The sequence below is a fragment of the Balaenoptera acutorostrata genome, chromosome 4 (assembly GCF_949987535.1).
Source record: "Balaenoptera acutorostrata chromosome 4, mBalAcu1.1, whole genome shotgun sequence".
Classification (NCBI taxonomy): domain Eukaryota; kingdom Metazoa; phylum Chordata; class Mammalia; order Artiodactyla; family Balaenopteridae; genus Balaenoptera; species Balaenoptera acutorostrata.
In genome coordinates this window covers 50,726,611-50,748,667 of record NC_080067.1, presented here as the reverse complement: position 1 = coordinate 50,748,667, position 22,057 = coordinate 50,726,611, and the positions used below count along the sequence as shown (strand labels likewise).

At 37.8% G+C, this 22,057-nt stretch overlaps 1 protein-coding gene across 1 annotated transcript in view; it reads left to right on the top strand.

The window, feature by feature from the left end:
* BCHE (butyrylcholinesterase) overlaps window positions 1-19,380 on the top strand; it is an 83,381-nt gene extending 64,001 nt beyond the window's left edge. The window contains exons 3-4 of the mRNA XM_007197554.3: window positions 14,954-15,120; window positions 17,336-19,380. Of these exons, the coding sequence (XP_007197616.3) occupies window positions 14,954-15,120; window positions 17,336-17,460 (292 nt within the window). The 3' untranslated portion in view covers window positions 17,461-19,380. The remainder of the gene's footprint in view (window positions 1-14,953; window positions 15,121-17,335) is intronic.
* The last annotated feature ends 2,677 nt before the right edge of the window (window positions 19,381-22,057 follow it).

The following is a 22,057-nucleotide window of genomic DNA, read 5'->3' as shown; positions in this document are numbered from 1 at the left end:
TTTTGTTTAACTTACTGTGTTTGGGTTCTCTTTTTCACAGTTTGTGGGTTCATAGTTTCTGTTATTTTTGGTGTCCGCTCCCAGTGGGTGAGGTTCATTCAGTGGCTTGTGTAGACTTCCTGGTGGAAGCATTGGTGCCTTTGTTCTGGCGGGTGGGGCTGTATCTTGTCCTACTAATGGGCACGGTTGTGTCTGGTGGTGTGTTTTGGAGTGTCTGTGAACTTAGTATGACTTTAGGCAGCCTGTCTGCTAAAGGGTGGGTTTGTGTTCCTGTCTTGCTAGTTGTTTGGCATGGGACATTCAGCACCGGAGCTTGCTGGCCGTTGGCTGGAGCTGGGTCTTTTTGTTGAAACAAAGATCTCTAGCAGAGCTCTCACTGACTGATATTACATAGGGCGGGGAGGTTTCTGGTGGTCCAATGTCCTGGACTTGGCCCTCCCACCTCAGAGGCTCCAGCCCCACACCTGTTCAGAGCACCAAGACCCTGCCAACTATGTGGTTCAGAAGTAAAGGAAGAAAGAAAGAAAGAAAAAAGCTAATAGACCGAACCCTAGGACAAGTGGTAAAAGCAAACCTAAACAGACAAAATCACACAAAGAAGCATATGTATACACACTAAAACAAAACGGGAAAAAGAAAAAAAAAAAAAAAAAAAAGGAAGAGAGCAACCAAACCAATAAACAAATCTACCAATGATAATAAGCACTAAAAACTAAACTAAGATAAACATAAAACCAGAAAGAAATTAGACTCAGAAAGCAAACCCCAAGTCTACAGTTGCTCCCAAATTCCACTGCCTCAATTTTGTTAACCTTCATTGTCAATTGAGGTATTCTTCAGATGCGGAGTTTATCAAGTTGATTGTGGGGATTCTTTTCTGCTGCTCCTGAGGCTGCACAGACAAATTTCCCCTTCTCTTCTTTGTTTGCACAGCTCACAAAGGGGTTCAGCTTTGGTTTTGGCCCTGCCTCTGTGTGCTGGCCTCCCTCAGGAGTCTGTTCTCCACCCAGACAGGAGCGGGTTAAAGCAGCAGCTGATTAGGGCTCTCTTGCTCACTCAGGCCGGGCAGAAGGAGGGGTACGGTAGTCATAATTAGAATGAGGGGTGAGCCTGCAGCAACAGCAGCTGGTGTGTCATTGCAACAGCCTGAGGCACACCGTGTGTTCTCCCGGGAAAATTGTCCCTGTATCATGGGACCCTGGCAGTGTGTGCTGCACTGGCTCCCAGTGTGTGTGGGGGTGTTGGGGTAGTTACCTGCACTTTCATATAGGATTCTGCTGTTATAGTGGCAGCAGCATTAGCAGTTCATGCCCATCTCTGTGGTCTGAGCTGATAGCCACGGCTTGTGCCTGTATCTAGAGCTCACTTAGGTGGTGCTCTGCTTCTGTGGGCACATGGGGAAGGAATCCCTTCTCCTCGTGCACCCTGGAATAATGGTCTCTTGTCTCTGGCAGGTCCAGACTTTTTCCTGGACTCCCTCCCAGCTAGCTGTGGTGCACTAACCCCCTTCAGACTGTCTTCATAGCGCCAACCTCAGTCCTCTCCCTGGGGTCTGACCTCTAAAGCCCTAACCTCAGCTCCTAGCCCCCACCCACCCCAGTGGGTGAGGAGACAAGCCTCTCAGGTTGGTGAGTGCTTGTCGGCACAGATCCTTTGTGCAGGAATCTCTCCGCTTTGCCGTCTGCACCCCTGTTGCTGTGCTCTCCTTCATGGCTCCAAAGATTCCCCTCACACCCCCCCGCATCCCCACCAGTGAACGGGCTCTCTAGTGTGAGGAAACTTTTCCTCCTTCACAGCTCCCTCCCAGAGGTGCAGGTCCCATCCTTATTCTTTTTTTTTTCTTTTGATCTACCCATTTACGTGGGGATTTTCTTGCCTTTTGGGAAGTCTGAGGTCTTCCACCAATGTTCAGTACATGTTACATAGGAGTTGTTCCACATGAATGTGTTTTTGATGTATTTATGGGGAGGAAGCTGATCTCCACGTCTTACTCCTCCACCATCTTGAAGGTCTCTTGCTTTTGTTAAAATATTCTTCCCTCAAAAAAATTGCATGGCTTACTCTTGTCCTCTTCACTTAAAATTTCTTTCCTATCAAATATTGCAGAGTTTCACTACCCAGAGGTAGCCAAAGTCAAGGTGAAGACACAGCCTTCAGACTGTCAAGTTGGCCCAAGATTTCTGACAACACTTGCAAGTTCAGAGTCCCCACGGATGCCCTCAGATTTGATAATTCACTAGAATGATTCACAGAACCGAGGAAAATGCTATAATTACAATGAACAGTTTTAATATAGCAAAATGATATAGTTCAGCATGAAAGGAAGAGATACATAGAGCAAAATCTATGACTGACAATGTTCCAAACAGAAACTTTTGATGTCCTCAGAAATACATTACCTTCATGGTATCAATTGTGGCAATGTGCAACAAGCCTCTTAGATAGCCACATCTACCAGAGGGAAGACAGCAGAAGCAAGAAGAATTACAATTCTGCAGCCTGTGGAAGGAAATCCACATTCACAGAGGGATAGACAAAATAAAATGGCAGAGTACTTTGTACCAGATGCAGGAATAAGATAAAACCCCAGAAAAACAACTAAATGAAGTGGAAATAGGCATCATTCCAGAAAAAGAATTCAGAAAAATGATAGTGAAGATGATCCAGGACCTAGGAAAAAGAATGGAGGCAAAGATTGAGAAGACGCAAGAAATGATTAACAAAGACATAGAGGAATTAAAGAACAAACAAAAAGAGATGAACAATACAATAACTGAAATGAAAAATACACTAGAAAGAATCAATAGCAGAATAACTGAGGCAGAAGAACGGATAAGTGACCTGGAAGACAGAACGGTGGAATTCACTGCTGTGGAACAGAATAAAGAAAAAAGAATGAAAAGAAATGAAGACAGCCTAAGAGACCTCTGGGACAACATTAAACACAACAACATTAGCACAATAGGGATCCCAGAAGGAGAAGAGAGAGAGAAAGGACCCAAGAAAATGTTTGAAGAAACTATAGTTGAAAACTTCCCTAACATGGGAAAGGAAATAGCCACCCAAGTCAGGGAAAGGCAGAGTCCCAGGCAGGAGAAACACACTGAGACACATAGTAATCAAATTGACAAAAGTTAAAGACAAAGAAAAATTAGTGAAAGCAACAAGGGAAAAATGACAAATAACACACAAGGGAACTGCCATAAGGTTAACAGCTGATTTCTCAGCAGAAACTCTACAAACCAGAAAAGAGTGGAACGATATATTTAAAGTAATGATAGGGAAGAAACTACAACCAAGATTATTCTACCCAGCAAGAATCTCATTTAGATTCGACAGAGAAATCAAAAGCTTTACAGACAAGCAAAAGCTAAGAGAATTCAGCACCACCAAACCAGCTCTACAACAAATGCTAAAGGAACTTCTCTAAGTGGGAAACACAAGAGAAGAAAAGGACCTACAAAAACAAACCCATAACAATTAAGAAAATGGTAATAGGAACATACATATCAATAATTACCTTAAACGTGAATGGATTAAATGCTCCAACCAAAAGACACAGGCTCAGTGAATGGATACAAAAACAAGACCCATATATATGCTATCTACAAGAGACCCACTTCAGACTTAGGGACATATACAGACTGAAAGTGAGGGGATAGAAAAAGGTATTCCATGCAAATGGAAATCAAAAGAAAGCTGGAGTAGCAATATTCATATCAGATGAAATAGACTTTAAAATGAATAATATTACAAGAGACAAGGAAGGACAGTACATAATGATCAAGGGATCAATCCAAGAAGAAGATATACCAATTATAAATATATATACACCCAACATAGGAGCACCTGAATACATAAAACAACTGTTAACAACTATAGAATAGGAATTTGCCAGTAACACAATAACAGTGGGGGACTTTAACACCTCACTTACACCAATGGATAGATCATCCAGATAGAAAATTAATAAGGAAACAAAAGCTTTATATGACACAATAGACCAGATAGATTTAATTGATATTTATAAGACATTCCATCCAAATATAGCAGATTGCACTTTCTTCTCAAGTGAACATGGAACATTCTCCACGATAGATCACACCTTGGGTCACAAATCAAGCCTTAGTAAATTTAGGAATATTGAAATCATATCAAGCATCATTTCTGACCACAATGCTATGAGATGAGAAATCAGTTACAAGGAAAAAAAAGGAAAAAACACAAACACGTGGAGGTTAAACAATACGTTACTACATAACCAAGAGATCACTGAAGAAATCAAAGAGGAAATCAAAAACTACCTAGAGACAATTACAACAAAACATGACAACCCAAAACCTATGGGATGCAGCAAAATCCGTTCTAAGAGGGAAGTTTATAGCAATACAAGCTTACCTCAAGAGACAAGAAAAATCTCATATAAACTATTTAACCTTACACATAAAGGAACTAGAAAAAGAAGAACAAACAAAACCCAAAGTTTGGAGAAGGAAAGAAATCATAAAGATAACGGCAGAAATAAATGAAATAGAAGAGAAGAAAACAATAGCAAAGATCAATAAAACTAAAAGCTGTTTTTTTGAGAAGATAAACAAAATTGATAAAATGGAAAAGGACCTACAAAACCAAAGCCACAACAATTAAGAAAATGTTAATAGGAATATACATATTGATAATTACCTTAAACATGAATGGATTAAATTTACCAGCCAGACTCATCAAGTAAAAAAGGGAAAAGACTCAAAGCAATCGAATTAGAAATGGAAAAAGGAGAAGTTACAAGAGACACCGCAGAAATACAAAGCATCATAAGAGACTACTACAGTAACTCTATGCCAATAAAATGGACAACCTGGAAGAAATGGACAGATTGTTAGAATGGTTTAACTTTCCAAGACTGAACTAGGAAGAAATATAAAATATGAACAGATGATCACAAGCACTGAAATTGAACCTGTGATTAAAAATCTTCCAACAAACAAAAGTCCAGGACCAGATGGTTTCACAGGTGAACTCTATCAAATATTTAGAGAAGAGCTAACACCCATCCTTCTCAAACTCTTCCAAAATTTGCAGAGGAAAGAACACTGCCAAACTCATTCTATGAGGCCACCATCACCCTTATATCAAAACCAGACAAAGATACTACAAAAAAAGAAAATTACAGACCAATATCACTGATGAATAAAGATGCAAAAATCCTCAACCAAATACTAGCAAACAGAATCCAACAACACATTAAAAGGATCATACACCAAGATCAAGTGGGAATTTTCACAGGGATGCAAGGATTCTTGAATATATGCAAATCAATCAATATGATACACCATATTAACAAACTGAAGAATAAAAACCATATGATCATCTCAATAAATGCAGAAAAAGCTTTTGACAAAATTCAACACCCATTTATGATAAAAACTCTCCAGAAAGTGGGCATAGAGAGAACCTACCTCAACATAATAAAGGCCATGTATGACAAACCCACAGCAAACCTCATTCTCAATGGTGAAAAACTGAAAACATTTCCTCTAAGTTCAGGAACAAGACAAGGATGTCCACTCTCACCACTATTATTTAACATAGTTTTGGAAGTCCTCTCCATGGCAATAAGAGAAGAAAAAGATATAAAAGGAATACAAATTGGAAAAGAAGAAGTGAAGCTGTCACTGTTTGCAGATGATATGATACTATACATAGAGAATCCTAGAGATGCCACCAGAAAACTACTAGAGCTTATCAATGAATTTGGTACAGTTGCAGGGTACATAATTAATGCACAGAAATCTCTTGCATTCCTATACACTAAAAACGAAATATCAGAAAGAGAAATTAAGGAAACAATCCCATTCACCATTGCAACAAAAAGGATAAAAACCTAGGAATAAACCTACATAATGAGTTAAAGACCTGTACTCAGAAAACTATAAGACACTGATGAAAGAAATCAAAGGTGACACAGATGGAAAGATATGTTCTTGGATTGGAAGAATCAATATTGTGAAAATGACTATGCTACCCAAAGCAATCTACAGATTCAATGCAGTCCCTATCAAATTACCTGTAGCATTTTTTACAGAACTAGAACAAAAAATCTTAAAATTTATATGAAGACAGAAAAGACCCTGAATAGCCAAAGCAGTCTTGACGGGAAAAAAACGGAGATTGGAACCAGATTCCCTGACTTAAGACTATACTACAAAGCTACAGTAATGTAGACAATATGGTACTGGCACAAAAACAGAAATATAGATCAATGGAACAGGATAGAAAGCTGAGAGGTAAACACACGCACCTTTGGTCAACTAATCTATGACAAAGGAGGCAAGGATATACAGTGGAGAAAAGACAGGCTCTTCAATAAGTGGTGCTGGGAAAACTGGACAGCTACATGTAAAGGAATGAAATTAGAACACTCCTTAATACCATACACCAAAATAAACTCAAAATGGATTAGAGACCTAAATGTAAGACTGGACACTATAAAACTCTTAGCGGAAAACATAGGAAGAACACTCTTTAACATAAATCACAGCAAGATCTTTTTTGATCCACCTCCTAGAGTAATGGAAATTAAAACAAAAATAAATGAATGGGACCCAGTGAAACTGAAAAGCTTTTGCAAAGCAAAGGAAACTATAAAGAAGATGAAAAGACAACCCTCAGAATGGGAGAAAATATTTGCAAATGAATCAACGGACCAAGGATTAATCTCCAAAATATATAAACAGCTCATGCAGCTCAATATTAAAAAAAACAAAGAGCCCAATCAAAGAATGGGCAGAAGACCTAAATAGACATGTCTCCAAAGAAGACATACAGATGTCCAAGAAGCACATGAAAAGATGCTCAACATCACTAATTATTACAGAAATGCAAATCAAAACTACAATGAGGTATCACCTCACACCAGTTAGAATGGGCATCATCAGAAAATCTACAAACAATAAATTCTGGAGAGGGTGTGGAGAAAAGGGAACACTTTTCCACTGTTGGTGGGAATGTAAATTGATACAGCCGCTATGGAGAACAGTATGGAGGTTCCTTAAAAAACTAAAAATAGAATTGCCATATGACCCAGCAATCCCACTACTTGGCATATACCCAGAGAAAACCATAATTCAACAAGACACATGCACCCCAATGTTCATTGCAGCACTATTTACAATAGCCAGGTCATGGAAGCAACCTAAATGCCCATCAACAGACTAATGGATAAAGAAGATGTGGTACATATTTACAATGGAATATTACTCAGCCATAAAAAGGAAGGAAATTGGGTCATTTGTAGAGACGTGGATGGATCTAGAGACTGTCATACAGAGTGAAGTAAGTCAGAAAGAGAAAAACAAATATCGTATATTAACGCATATATGTGGAACCTAGAAAAATGGTACAGATGAACTGGTTTGCAGGGCAGAAATTGAGACACAGATGTAGAGAACAAACGTATGGACACCAAGGGGGGAAAGCGGCGGGGGGAGTGGGGGGGGTGGTGTGATGAATTGGGCGATTGGGATTGACATGTATACACTGATTTGTATAAAATTGATGACTAATAAGAACCTGCTGTATAATAAATAAAATAAAATTCAATAATTCACACAATAAAATGTAGATCTTATCCTTTCACTTACCCTCTTAAACATTTTGAAATATTCTGATGGCATGTAAAATAAAATCCAGTTTCTTTATCATTAAAAAAAAAAAAATGTGGCAATATGCACATGGAGAATTGCTAACCCAGGAAGCTCACATGAACTTGAGGTTCACAGTTTTACTGGTGCTTCATCATAAAGGCATGGTTGATTGTATTATTGGCCAAGTGGTGAAACTCAATCTTCAGGCTCCTCTCCTTCCTGGAGATCAGGATGATATCACTTATTTCAAAGTCCCAACCCTTTAATCACATGGTTAGCGTTTCTGGTGAGGATACTTCTTTCCCTAAAATTATCAGTGTGACAGCCTTACCCTGAGTCATGGCATTAGCAAAAGCCATCATGTGCACAACATGAGTTACCTTGTTAGCATAAAGTATCAGGTACACTGAAAAATTCCGAAGACTTAGGGGTTATCTCACAAGGAAATGTGGACAAAGGCCAATCAAATTCATTATTATACAGTCCCTCACCACTGCCCCTTCACACACACACACACACACACACACACATACACACACACACACACACACACACACAATAATATACACTCCTCATTTCCTATCATCCCCACTCTCCACTTTATTATTATTTCTAGCAGCTATTACTGTTTAACATACTATATATTTTCCCTTATTTTCATCTTTATCATCTATCTTTCTCATAGAATGAAAACTGTAAGAGGCAGGGATTTCTGTCTTTTTTGTTTTTGTTGAATCTTCAGTGATTCAAACAAGCCTGACATAATGAAACAGGAGGGAAGGGGGCAGGGCACAACTTTAAAAGAATGACATAGCCCAAGGATACAACATAAACTGATTAGAACCAAATAGGTCCAAGATGGCGGACAAGTCGACTTCCACTAGACCTTGAGTCTCAGTATACTCATTGTAACACATCAGCATGCTAAATGACACACCCACAGGTGCCATGACAGTTCCAAAGGTGACCATAAAGGTCAAAAAGTGGGTGGTGGCCCAATTCCTGGAAATTCCTACACCTTCCTCAGAATAGCTGGAATACTCCTCCCACTCATTAGCCTATGAAATTACCCACCCCTATAAAAGCTGACAACCCCAAACCCTGGTGCCGCTCTCGCCTTCTGAGATTGCCCACACTCCATCTGTGGAGTGTATTTCTCTCTAAATAAATCCACTTCTTACCTATCACTTTGTCTCTCACTGAATTCTTTCTGTGATGAGACATCAAGAACCTGAGCTTCATTAAGTCCTGCGACCAGGTGTGTGATCTCAATTAAAAGAACGTGGGTTCAATTCCCAATCTGAGTTGCACAGTCTCAATACTATACTCTCAGTTAATATTTGTTTAATGAAAGAATGGATTTAATCTCTAAATTCAGATTCTCTTATAACCCCTCTATTGTTTAAATTAAAATACTGTTTGCGGACACATAGTTTTTGAAGGCAAAAGCCCACTGTGTCCCTCTTTGCCTGGCAAAGTAATAAAATTATCCTTTTCTACCTCACCCCCCCAAAAAAAATACAGTTTTATTTAAGCACGACATGACATAGAATATAAATCCACGAATATTTGCATATTTAAGAAATTATCCAATATATACTGTATCCCTTTAGCACTCTTATGATTGTGGAATATTTCAGGTGGCCTTTCAATTTACAACTACTAATCGTGGCTTCATTTTACTAGATTGTAAAGCACTCTAAAATATATTCACTTTAAAATCACTGTATATCTTACTTAGAAATAACTGTCTCTGGCTCCCTGCTGGTTGTTTGGCCTGGGGCAACCCAGCACTGGAGCCTAACCAGGCTCTTTGGTGGGGCTGATGGCGGACTCTGGGGGGGCTCACACCAGAGAGTGCTTCCCAGAGCTTCTGCTGCCAGTGTCCTTGTCCTCACGGTGGGACACAGCCACCCCCCGCCTCTGCAGGAGACCCTCCAACACTAGCAGGACTCTGCTAAGGCAGATACGTGGGCACTGAGGTGTCCGGCAGAGGCCCCCAGGCTGTGTGGAAGGGGGCATGGGCCTGATGCTCCCCTCTGAAACCTGTTCAAGTGGCCAGGATCACAGAACAGAGGCTCTGAAGGGGACCCCTAACGACTACTGCAATCACAAGGCACCTCCCTGTCACCCCTGAGCCCCCCCCCCCAGGACACAGGGTCGTCCTGTGTGTGGGTTCCCACTCAAGATCTAAGTTTCCGACAGATGGTGACACTGAAACAGAAGAGATTTGCTTTGGTTAAACGTGACTTGAGCTGCAAGGAAAAACCCATGATCCATAAACTCAGTGAATCACTGGGCCACCCTGCCCTGAAGCTGGGGATCAAGAATCTTACTAAAGTTAGATGTAGTCACACATCCTAAAAACTAGTTGCAGAGATTGATAACTGAAACAATACAGAAAGGAATACAGTAAGGACACCCAGAATTCCTGAAGTCACCCGAGGACCCCGGACACACTGAGAACGACCAAGTGGGAAGAGGGGAAGGCCTGGATCCTGGTAACAAATGCTTCTAAGTCACTGACCCAACCAAACCAGGAATTGTCCTCCTTTTGTCTTTATAGTGTCAGGAAAAAACATCTTGATTTTTAAGCTACTCTTTGTTGAGGTTTTTGTTTTCAGAAGCCCAAGCAACCAAATGCTACAGTTCTCACGACCCTGCTCCTTACCAGACAGCCCAGGATGCCTGTTTAAAGGAAATCAGGGAAGAAAAGAGGATTAAGTGGAATTTACTGACATCTCTGGACTAAAGGAGCCTCCAAAATAACAGGACAAGTGAATACATAGTTAAAATAGCTGAAAATGCCCACCCAGAAGAGGTGGTTCACCTGCTCCCACGGAACACACAAAGCTCCAGGCCCCGTCTCAGGGTCCAGACAAGGAAACCGAGGCACACGAAATGAAGTTCCTTATCTGACGTCACAGCAGAGCTTGCCTGCACTGCCTAAGTGTCAGGCTACGTTACCAGGATACACCAGCGTAAGGACACAGTGTTTGCTTCCCCAGAACTTCCTAGAAATTACAGCAGGACAGGAGATGTCACCTCATGGGATGGGAAACGAGAGCCGGGCAGGCTTCCCAGAGGCGGCATGTGATTTGGAGCTGGGAGACAGACACAGGTGTCTAACAGAGGAGATCAAAACCACTTTCATCATTCATAAAGCCGACGGGACACCTGGGCCTTAGACCTGCAGTGAGGCAATCGGCCCCAGGGAAACCCCTAGCTCTGGAGGACACATCTCAAAGTAGAAGAAGGTAAACCCAAAGGCAACTGTTTGGAAACACAAAATATAGTTAGATGTTTCACCTTCTAAAAATGTCAGTGCTGGGCTTCCCTGGTGGCCAGTGGTTAAGAATCCGCCTGTCGGGGCTTCCCTGGTGGTGCAGTGGTTGAGAATCTGCCTGCCAATGCAGGGGACACAGGTTCGAGCCCTGGTCTGGGAGGATCCCACATGCCGCAGAACAACTGGGCCCGTGAGCCACAACTACTGAGCCTGCGTGTCTGGAGCCTGTGCTCCGCAACAAGAGAGGCAGCGATAGTGAGAGGCCCATGCACCGCGATGAAGAGTGGCCCCCGCTCGCCGCAACTAGAGAAAGCCCTCGCACAGAAACGAAGACCCAACACAGCCAAAAATAAATAAAATAAAAAATAAAAAAAAAGAATCTGCCTGTCAATGCAGGGGACACGGGTTCAAGCCCTGGTCCGCCAAGATCCCACATGCCGCGGAGCAACTAAGCCCGTGCACCACAACTACTAGAGCCTGTGCTCTAGAGCCTGTAAGCCACAACTACTGAGCCCACGTGCCACAACTACTGAAGATTGCCAGCCTAGAGCCCATGCTCCGCAACAAGAGAAGCTGCCGCAATGAGAAGCCCATGCACCGCAACAAAGAGTAGCCCCCAGTCGCCGTAACTAGAGAAAGCCCGTGTGCAGCAACAAAGACCCAATGCAGCCAAAAAAAAAAAAAAAAAAAAAAAAAAAATTGTCAGTGCCTAAACTTGACCACATTAGAGGGACTGAATAGATGACAGGGAAAGTGAGCTGCCTGTGCCAGAAAGAAAGGACAAATGATGTCTGTGGTCCTGGGAAATTTTTAAAAAGCTAAAGAAACAAATGGAACACACCTTTAACAATTCTGATATTTGCTTAAATCCCATAAAAATAAAGACAAGTTCTTCAAATGAGAAAAAAAAAAATAGAAATAACTGTTCCTGAATTCTTAAAGGGAGTCTTAATTCCTGTGTTAGGATTAGGTAGGCAATATTGGAATTTGCAATTCAAAGAAAACTTGATGCATAAAGTTGAGTGCATCCTACTTCTTCATAGCAGGCATGCTGAGTAAACTAATGTCTTTTTAAAGAATTTCTTCATAAAATGAATTATCACATCTGTGCTCAAATACCAATGACAAGCAGGTCATTTCCTGTAATACAGTTTGAAAGGTACTCTGTTTTTTTAGTTAAATAAGCCATATCTTAAAATTTTTCTATCCTACATCAGAGGAAAAGGGAAATGGATGCCTGTTAAACCACTTCTGTATACCACAAATTGGGAAAAGAACCTGGTAACAAAAAGAGAAGAGCTTTTTTTTATCTCATGGAAAGTGTTAAGTATTATCACTTTGAGGTCTTTATTTTGTAACCAGAATAGAAAATATTTTTGAAAAATAATAAAGTCAAGATGTTTAAATTTATCTTATAATTTTGGAATTAAAATTATATAGTGTTTCAGAATTCTGTATCTGGGAATTATACTGTACTTCACAAAGTGTTTAATTGATACAAATAGGAAGAGAATTATGTCTCTGGTAAAGTTTTAGCGTCTCTGGAGGTTTCTTCAATTATAGAGTAAAATGCTTCATCACTTCAAGAGCTATTTCAATCACTTTTTGAAAACTATATCTGCATCCATAGGCAAAGGAATTTTATTATCTCTGAATTACAATTTGGAATGTCATGAGTTATTTCATAGGACAAAGTTTGTTAAATGAACACTGGCAGTGCCATTAGTGCTTCGCTCTTGAACTCAAGTACAAGTCAGCTCTATTTAAGTCGCCATTTGCAGAAGCCAGAAATAAATGTGCAGTTAAAATGGTGTCATAAGTTAATTAGAATGGAATTAGAAGGGAAGTGGGCAATTTAGGAACATAAGAATTGCTGTACCGAATCAGACCAATGGTTCTCCTGGTTTAATATCCAGCCTCCAGCAGCTGTACTTGTTCGTTTCTAAAGCTTTAAAAGAAAAGAAAAAGACTACATAATTCACTTAGACAAGTGTGCCGTCTGTGATCTGAAGAACTTTTCTTCCTGACCTCTTTCAAATAATACCCTAAAGCAAGAGGTTTCAATCCTGTCATGATATTGGCTTAGCTTGAATAGCTCTGGTTATTAATAATTCTTATTAAATCATCCAACTCCTACATAAAATCAACTAGTTCATCAAGAAGCTGTTTATCTCTACAGTCCCTGAATCATGGTTGAATATTTGTGCATCTGTGATAAATTAGGAATTTATGGTACTTATTCAACACAAGTTCTTGTTGGCAAAATCTGCCTCTAGTTAACCAAGCTGGATGAATGCCTGCTTCGCTTTCCAAACTCTAGGGGTTCACAGGCTTTCGGCCAAAAAAAAAAAAAAAAAAAAAGTGTATCTGCTATCACTACTCCCAACTTCCTATTCATTAATAATATACAGAAGGTATTTGAATAATGGAGAATTCTGTGTGCTAAACTTTTAGAAAAGTTCAACTGGAGTTTTTCTTATATGACTTTGCTTAAGTTAGACGAATCTAAGAGAAAGGAATGAGTTACTTATCCCTATCACTTTAGTCTCCCTTTTATGATACAAGTATATGTGACTAATTTCTAGGTTTTTTGATTATTCTAGATACCACCTCCAGGTCAATATTTCTAAAATGTTATGTACACAATAAACCATCTAGCAAAGAATCCCTCAAGAATTGTAAATGCCTACAAGCTAAAGTCTAAATCATTTTCCTAAGCTGTCAGATCTTACTGCTATAACACTTATATCCTAAAGCTATAATTCTAATAGGATCTCCTCTATCTTAGAATCGAAGAAAACTAGTTTTTTCATTGCTATTTGAACTAAGATAACACTTATTATTTATACTATGTTAATTCTGTTCCCTTTCTCTAGCACTCCAAACTTCTCTTTCTGGTTCAGTTCCTTATTTTTTCTCCTTACTTCAGCTAAAATTGCATTCCTTTACGTAATTCCCTCTTCTGACAATTTTTGTCCCTTTGTTTATGCTTAATTTAGTCTACCATATATTGTTGGTTCTTTGTTTTCATGGATGTCCTTGATTGTAAATTCCCTGAGGGAAACCATATTTTCCATATTTATTTGTGTTTCTAGAGCCCAGGCAGGGTCTGACTCATAATAATAGCATACAAATATATTAAAGAAAAATCTTTAGAATCACCAGTGACTATCTAGACAGAGTCACTTCCAGAATGTTTACTCTTTGAGTTTCTGTTTGTGTGACCTAGGCAATAATATATTATTGAGTCCTACAAGGTACCAAAGAACCAAAAATCATAAATTTCTGAAAAATAGAGCCAAGTGTTACTGATTTAAAAATCACAAAGATATGGGAAACATCAGCACAAAAAGAGAATCTGAAGGTTCTAGACTCCTGATGTTAGAAAATGAAGGAATTCCAAGCACAAGTAATAGCTAGGCAAAGACAGGAGGTAAAATAGAGGAGGGAATCACTAAGGAACTGTCCCTAATTCCTGTTGGTTGGCCCATGAAAATAAGTTTGGAAATGTGGGTGGCAGCATGTTCACTAACCTTTATTGAACTAACTCACTGGGGAATTATTGAAAGATTTTTAATCAGTGAACAGATCTATAAGAATGTAAGATCAACTTAAAAATGAGACTGAGGGCAGTTCCCTAGGGTAACGAGGTTATTACATACTAAGGAAATGTGTAATCAGTCCCAAATTTAAACACATGTTTAAGTGTGAAGAAAATATAAGCATTCTAGAATAGAATATATTTTTCTCCCTGTACGTTAAGCAGAAATGTGTGTAATAAGTTCTTCTTTAAATTTTATTTTCTACAATTTTAACTAACATAGTGCTTCAAGGTGCTGAAAACATTCAACCCAGTTCATTTATGCTTGACATCATCAAACAAATGCACAATTTTTCTTTTTCCACAATTTTCCTGACTTTTTAAAAGCTCTTATTGGTTTTTGAGAACAATATATATAAATATATATATTTTTATCTATCATTGATTTCAGTAGAACTATAATGCCTCTCTTTAATTTTTTAGAAATCCAAATGGGACCCAAAACAATAGTACAAGATGGCCTGTCTTCAAAAGCAATGAACAAAAATATTTAACCTTGAATACAGAGTCACCAAGAGTATACACTAAACTACGTGCTCAACAATGCAGATTCTGGACACTATTTTTTCCCAAAGTCTTGGAAATGACAGGTGTGTGTTGTTTTTTGTTTTGTTTTGTTTTGTTTCAGTATTTGGTTAAATAATTGGTTATGGATTATGTAAAAGGGGGAAAAGGTAGACTATTCATGGCACAGTGATAATGTTCATCTGTGACTTTACAATTAATTGATTCCAATGTGTACATTATCTTAACAACCTTCTTCCATAAGTTTAGATATGTTTTGAGGGCTTACTATATAAGCAGCACCTTAGCAGTTAAATAAAGAAAGCAAAACTAGGAATTTTTCCCTGGAGGAACATGAAACCTAGCAGTGGAACTAAAATAGGGCACTCTCGCTATTCAGCCAATTTTTGTGGAATTAACTAATGGATAAATGAAAAAATAAATATATAAAATAAACAATGTATAATTGTTTATTTTATATATTTATACTCAAATAGAGGCAAAACAAATTTAGTGATACAGATGTAGAGAACAAACGTATGGACACCAAGAGGGGAAAGTGGTGGGGGTGTGTGGTGGTGGTGGTATGAATTGGGAGACTGGGATTGACATATATACACTAATATGTATAGAATAGATAACTCATAAGAAAAAAAAATTAGTGATAAATAGTAGAACCCTTGATTTCTAAGGGGGGAAAAATCTCTAAAATTTACATATTTAAAAACACAATCCAAATATTTCTAAATATTCTAAGCTTGGAGATATTTAAGACCACCCCTACATACATTAAATAATACAATAAAAAAGTAGTAATTTAGTTAACTATTCTTCAGGAAGTGATTACTTAAATTTGTATAAGGAAATACTGAGAAAATTGTTCAGATTATCCTACTATTTCAGAATTCATTGGTAAGAAGATATTTGGCTAAACTTGAATGACCAACATGAATGATCACATTTTCTGTGAGAAAAATGACATACATATACAATTCACTGCCTTTTTTTTTTTTTTTTTTTTTTTTTTTTAATGTCAGCTATTTATAACTAATGTGGCTCCTCAGGTCTATTTTCTATATTTTTCAAATAAAAGTAATTGACTTTCAATCACCAGACACATTGCTAACTAGTTCCTTTATACTTTACCATTCTGTGCATCAGAACATTCCGCAATTTTCAGGCTACGTACTAGATATCACAATACAGTAGATGTTTTTAGTTTCTTCTTTATAGCGGTTAGGGGTTAGTTTCAGGCAAATATGGACATCTCAGAGTTATATTCGATTGTTTAATATGCCTTTTGATTCTCAGATTTTACTCACCAAAATTATAATTATGGACTCATCTGTTTGGGAAACATTACTGATAGACCAGTTCTCTGTGTATCACTAAATGCTCTGTGGCACAATATATATCAGAGATGGGCTTCTGCATCCCTTGACAGAGCTACAGTGCTGCCCTTGTGTCCTCTGGGTGTGAATAGCAATGAGGTAATGCATTTAATCTGCCAAGAGACCAGAAGAGGTATCATTTAACAAATCACAGACTACATATTCTCAATCATTACTTAAAATATTTGTAAATGAGAGGGTCATAATTTGAAGGGAAATAAGGTGGGGTAGGGGCAAATTTTAAATGACTAATTTATTATAAACCAAACTGAGTCATTCTGGTTCAAGCACATGTGGTCTACTGTGATGTATTTGTTGGTAAAATAAAATTTCAATATCAGCAATTTTTGAAAATGTACTTCAAAATCTCTATCTCTAAATACTCAACTACTGTAAAGCAGGTTGAATAAACAAACTCCTAAATTTTTGGCTAGGTTCTGCTCCATCCTACACAAGCCTGAACAACCTTCTAGTGTAAGCAACACTGAGCTGTATGGAAATACCATACCTTGCTCTGGGATACTTCCAGTGTGTCTTGAAAACATAATTTTATATTTTAGCACTATTTTCTCAGATAATTCCCCCAAAGGAGTTATATGAAATATATTTAATAAAATGTAAAGTAAATGCATGATATAATTGTTATAACATCAACAATGTATTAATAATAAAAATGTTTACATTTAAACAAACAGAACCAGTTTGAAATGCCATGTTTTTAGGTTTTATAATATACAAAATTTCAATTAAAATCTTTTCAGGTAGTGAGAGAAGTTGATAATAAATAATGAATAAAACATCGCTGTACAGTGTACTTGGAGAAAACGGCATCTGCAATCAAAATTATTTTTCAATGAACGTAAACAGAGATTAAAATTTAGATTAATACAACTCATTCCATGTTTTACAGGAAATATTGATGAAGCAGAACGAGAATGGAAAGCAGGATTCCATCGGTGGAACAATTACATGATGGACTGGAAAAATCAATTTAATGATTACACTAGCAAGAAAGAAAGCTGTGCAGGTCTCTAATTAATAGATTTACCCTTTATTGAACATTCTTCTTCCGGTAGATTAAGGCAAAAATATCTCTTACACACCTGGTAAGAAAGCTATTATATAGCTGATGCAAAAATGCCAGAAGGATAATATTGATTTCTCACATCTTTCACTTAGTATTGTACCTAGCATTTCAAAACCCAAATGGCTAGAACAAGTTTAATTACATTTCACATTATAAAGTTTCACAATTAATTATATGCATATTAAAACAATTTGCAGCTTCAAACTCTCTCTTTCCTGAATAACTTTAAGATTTTTTTTCCCTAAAAAGTATCTGTGTTCTTTTTCCAGTCTCAACTTTATTTTCATTACCACTCATAAAAGGTATCTTTTAAAAATGGATAAGGTCTTGAAACATTAGATACTATAATTTACAATATTACTTCCTTTAATTAATTTATGCATTTAATGTTAATATGATATATTAAAACAAACAGAAAATAATTGGCTGCTTTGTTTTTTTATATAAAGGCAAGAGAATTTATTTATTTAAGAGAATCTTAAAATAACAGACTTGGTCACTTGGAAACACCTTATGATAAAAACAAAATGTTACTACCAAGAGACAAAATGTAAAAGAATATAATTATTTATATTTTGTATTTTTTAAAAATATGTATGCTTGGAGTCCTCAAATTATATTCCTCATTCTTTCAACTCTTTTTTTCCTCACCTCCCCACTCCCCAACTCTCCTCAAACATGCCCACATGTAAATTACTCTTCCGGTAACTCAAAAATTAAAAAATGTGGGTGAGCAGAAGTCTAAATGAACAATTTCAGAAGTCACGTACCATCTGGAATAAGGGAACCCTTGGCTGGACCCAGAAATGTCAGGATTTTAGTAGAGAAATTGTTCAATTCCAAAAAAGAAATGATTATACTTTCTGCAGACAAACTATATTGTTTTAATAATTTAAAAAATTACAAATTTGCATTTACTAACTTGAATGTCAAGAGAACACATCCCATGAATAAATTCACTGTCTTTCACTAAAGGGGAGAAGTCAGGGGATTTTAAATCCCAGGAAAGGGCAATACTGTTGATTATGCTAATTAAGCATTGAAAACTAGCACTCAGGATAGGATAAAGTGAGTCTATCCGTCTGTAGACTGTTGGTTAACGCAGTCTCATTATTCATTGGTCATAAGTATGTCTATAGTTAGATCCAATATAGGTCTGCCATCCTCATCAAATTGTCACTCAAAGATCATGGTATTTTATCAAATTCAGCTGATTAAAGAGAGTTGTTATACAAGCCAAGTTAGTTCATTTCAGTGCTGCTGTAAATGTACATTTTGCTTTATATTTCTTCCCTCATCCTGAGATGAAGAAAAAAACCATACAAAGGATAGACAAATTATCTGGCTTTCCATTCTACACCACCATCTTCATTTCAGGGACCATTCCCCTAGGATCTATTATGTTTTCTGAATCACCTGAGCCTCCTTTTTAGGTAGAACCCTCCTACATATGAAATAACTGGATGATACCTGTTCAACAGCATTAAAGACCCTTTAAAAGTTCTCTTAATGAGAGCAATAATGAGGAAAACATAACTAATGTTTGTAGAATACCTGTAACCTCCTTCATATGACAAATGCAGTCATATGAAAAGATCCCATGGACCACTTTGTCCTACCTTGGACAACAAATTGCTTCATTCTTGAATTTTAACTAGAACACCTCTTGACTTACTCTGAAGCTTTTATCCATGAGTTTATTTTGCTTTACTCTGTCTTATCCTTGGTCTGAAATCTCATCATTAGAGTTACCAATTCATGAGACGATAATAAAGCAGTAGGAGTGACAGTGATTTTAGAAGTGAATGCTAACACAACCATGCACACACAACACAAAAACTCATTTATCTCACTAAAAAATAAAAGGCTGTTTTCTTCTCCAGACATTGCCCATTTTCTTGGCCTGGTTTAATCCTTTATGGTTACTCTGAAAAGTGAAAAAAACAAAATTTCCAACGCAATTAATTGTCAGTGCCTTGATACTGTGAGATTCATCTCTAGATTCGCAGCTGGGAACTGCTTGCAAAGTGCCATCACACTGTGTAGGTGTTTGTTGATTGAGTGAATGGATGGGAGGATGAGATACAGCCAAGTTCAGTTCCTCTGTGTAGCAGGAAAATTGCACTGTGAATCCTCAGAGAGCCAGGAAGAAGCATTAAAAAAGTAGAAGAAAAAAGTTGGGGGCAGGGGTGGAGGAGGAGGAGAGCCATCAAATGGGCCATCCTAAATACTTGAGAATTTCAGGGCAGAAGAGGTGATGAGAAAGGGAATTGCAGATATATAGAGTAGATAATTTCACATTGGTATTTGGGTATTTAACTCAGTGATTCTTAACTTTCAACCTTGACTACACATTAGAATCTCTGGGAGTAGAACCTAGACATCAGTATTTTTAAGTTTCCCAGGTGATTCTGATTTCAGCAAGTGGGGGGATATTCATACCATTTTTTACTCACAAGCAGATAACTATAAAACTTGCAGTTTGGCATGAGAAAGAAATGTACTTGATATTGATATCTGAGGACCTAATTGTTTTTCTCTGAACAAGGAACTGTAACAGATATTACTGAATGTGTAAAATGAATTTGGCATGCACACTTTTTTTCTATGACCTCCACACCAGAAAGTTATCTTTTCAGGATGTCATTTTTACCATAAATATATGCTTTGAGAGGTATGTTTGAAAAATTAGAAAGAGTACATAAAATACATACAATATTTTACAGTCTTTTATGTAACTGCAGTTATTACAGAAGATCATTTGGTTTGAGCTAAACCAGAATTTTTTCACTTGACAATAATTAATAATAGTAATTCAGATTCAAGATAAGGAATCAGAACTTTAATTCCCATTTTCCATTGCATTTTTCATGTAAAGAGTATCAACTGTCTGTGAACTCTCAAAAATATGGATAAATAATCATTCTCACCAGGCTCAAAAAGAGATGTTTTTAGGGATTAATTACTTAATGATTATTAAACTAGGTAGGTGAGTACTAAGAGTTTTTTTTCTCCTCAGAAGAATTTGCAGAAGTCTTTTGCTTGAGGTAATTACTGTATTACCTTGCTTTTCTGAAGTGAGATGTTCTATTCTGTTTTAATTCTTTTTGATTTCCTTCAATGGTTCAGGGAGAAAAGGGGGGAAAACTTATCAAAGAAGTCTCTGGATAATAAACTATAAAAATGTATGTAACAGTGTTAAGCATTCTATAATCCTTGAAGTGAATATATGAAGAGAATGATCTATCATCTATCTATCGTCTATCATCTGTCTGTCTATCTATCATCTATCTAGGATAGCCACTCCCAATTTTAACCAAAGGGAGGGTTACTAGTATACCTAATACAACCTGGAATATAAATTCAAAGTCATTGCCTTGACCAAGATAGCCTTACTGTTCCCCTCAGCTTGACTAACTTTTAGACAGATTTCTTCCTGGCTGTGGGCCTCTGACCTCCAGTTTCTTAGAGAATTTGCTTCAGAAATATTGCAATTGTAAATTCTCTCTCTGTCCCTTTGAAATGTATATAAATCTCCCAGCCTCTTGACCTCTTGCCAGTTTTACTACCCAGGAAGTGTCTTTCTCAAGGATCTGAGAACTATTACTTTGAAATTAAACATTATAAGAGATAGTGCCTCCATCTCTCAGTCTCGATGGGAAGGTAGAAGCCTAACTACTTTGGGAGCCAGTTACCAGCCACAGATGGCTTAATCCCAGAAGAAAACATTTCGAACTCTAGGATAACTCTACAAGCTCGACACATCCCACTGGTCAACCCTCCCCCAAAGTCCTCCAGTACTTTTTCACTAGCTCACCTCAACACTTAGAAACCTTCACATCTTTTATTTCAGGGGAGTTGAGTTCAGTCTCTCTCCCCTATTGCAGTAGCCTTATATAAAGTCTTTCTTGACTGTTGAACTTTGTTCAGTGCAATATTTACTTTCACAGCCTAAACCAAAATTCAACACTTCTTAAAGTGCCTAGGGCACATTCACATTTATATTAATATTCTACTATCAATATCATATCAGGAAAATACAAATGTTTTCTTGCAGCAGATATCCTTCAGAAAGAGTGGTTCCCTAGTGAAGAGGGCAGTAAAACTTGAATTTATGAGGTGTTGACTACCTATTTTTTAGTAATTTTTTCTAGTATCTTTTTTTTTTTAAATTTTTATTTATTTATGGCTGTGTTGGGTCTTCGTTTCTGTGCGAGGGCTTTCTCCAGTTGCGGCAAGTGGGGGCCACTCTTCATCGCGGTGCGCGGGCCTCTCACTGTCGCGGCCTCTCTTGTTGCGGAGCACAGGCTCCAGACGCGCAGGCTCAGTAGTTGTGGCTCACGGGCCTAGTTGCTCCGCGGCATGTGGGATCTTCCCAGACCAGGGCTCGAACCCGTGTCCCCTGCATCGGCAGGCAGATTCTCAACCACTGCGCCACCAGGGAAGCCCTTTTTCTAGTATCTTTTACAGTTTAAGCAGATGGTAATTTTCACTCTTGTGTTAGTCTCAAGTTTTTGGAATTTTTCATTTTTAGCATTTCTTAAT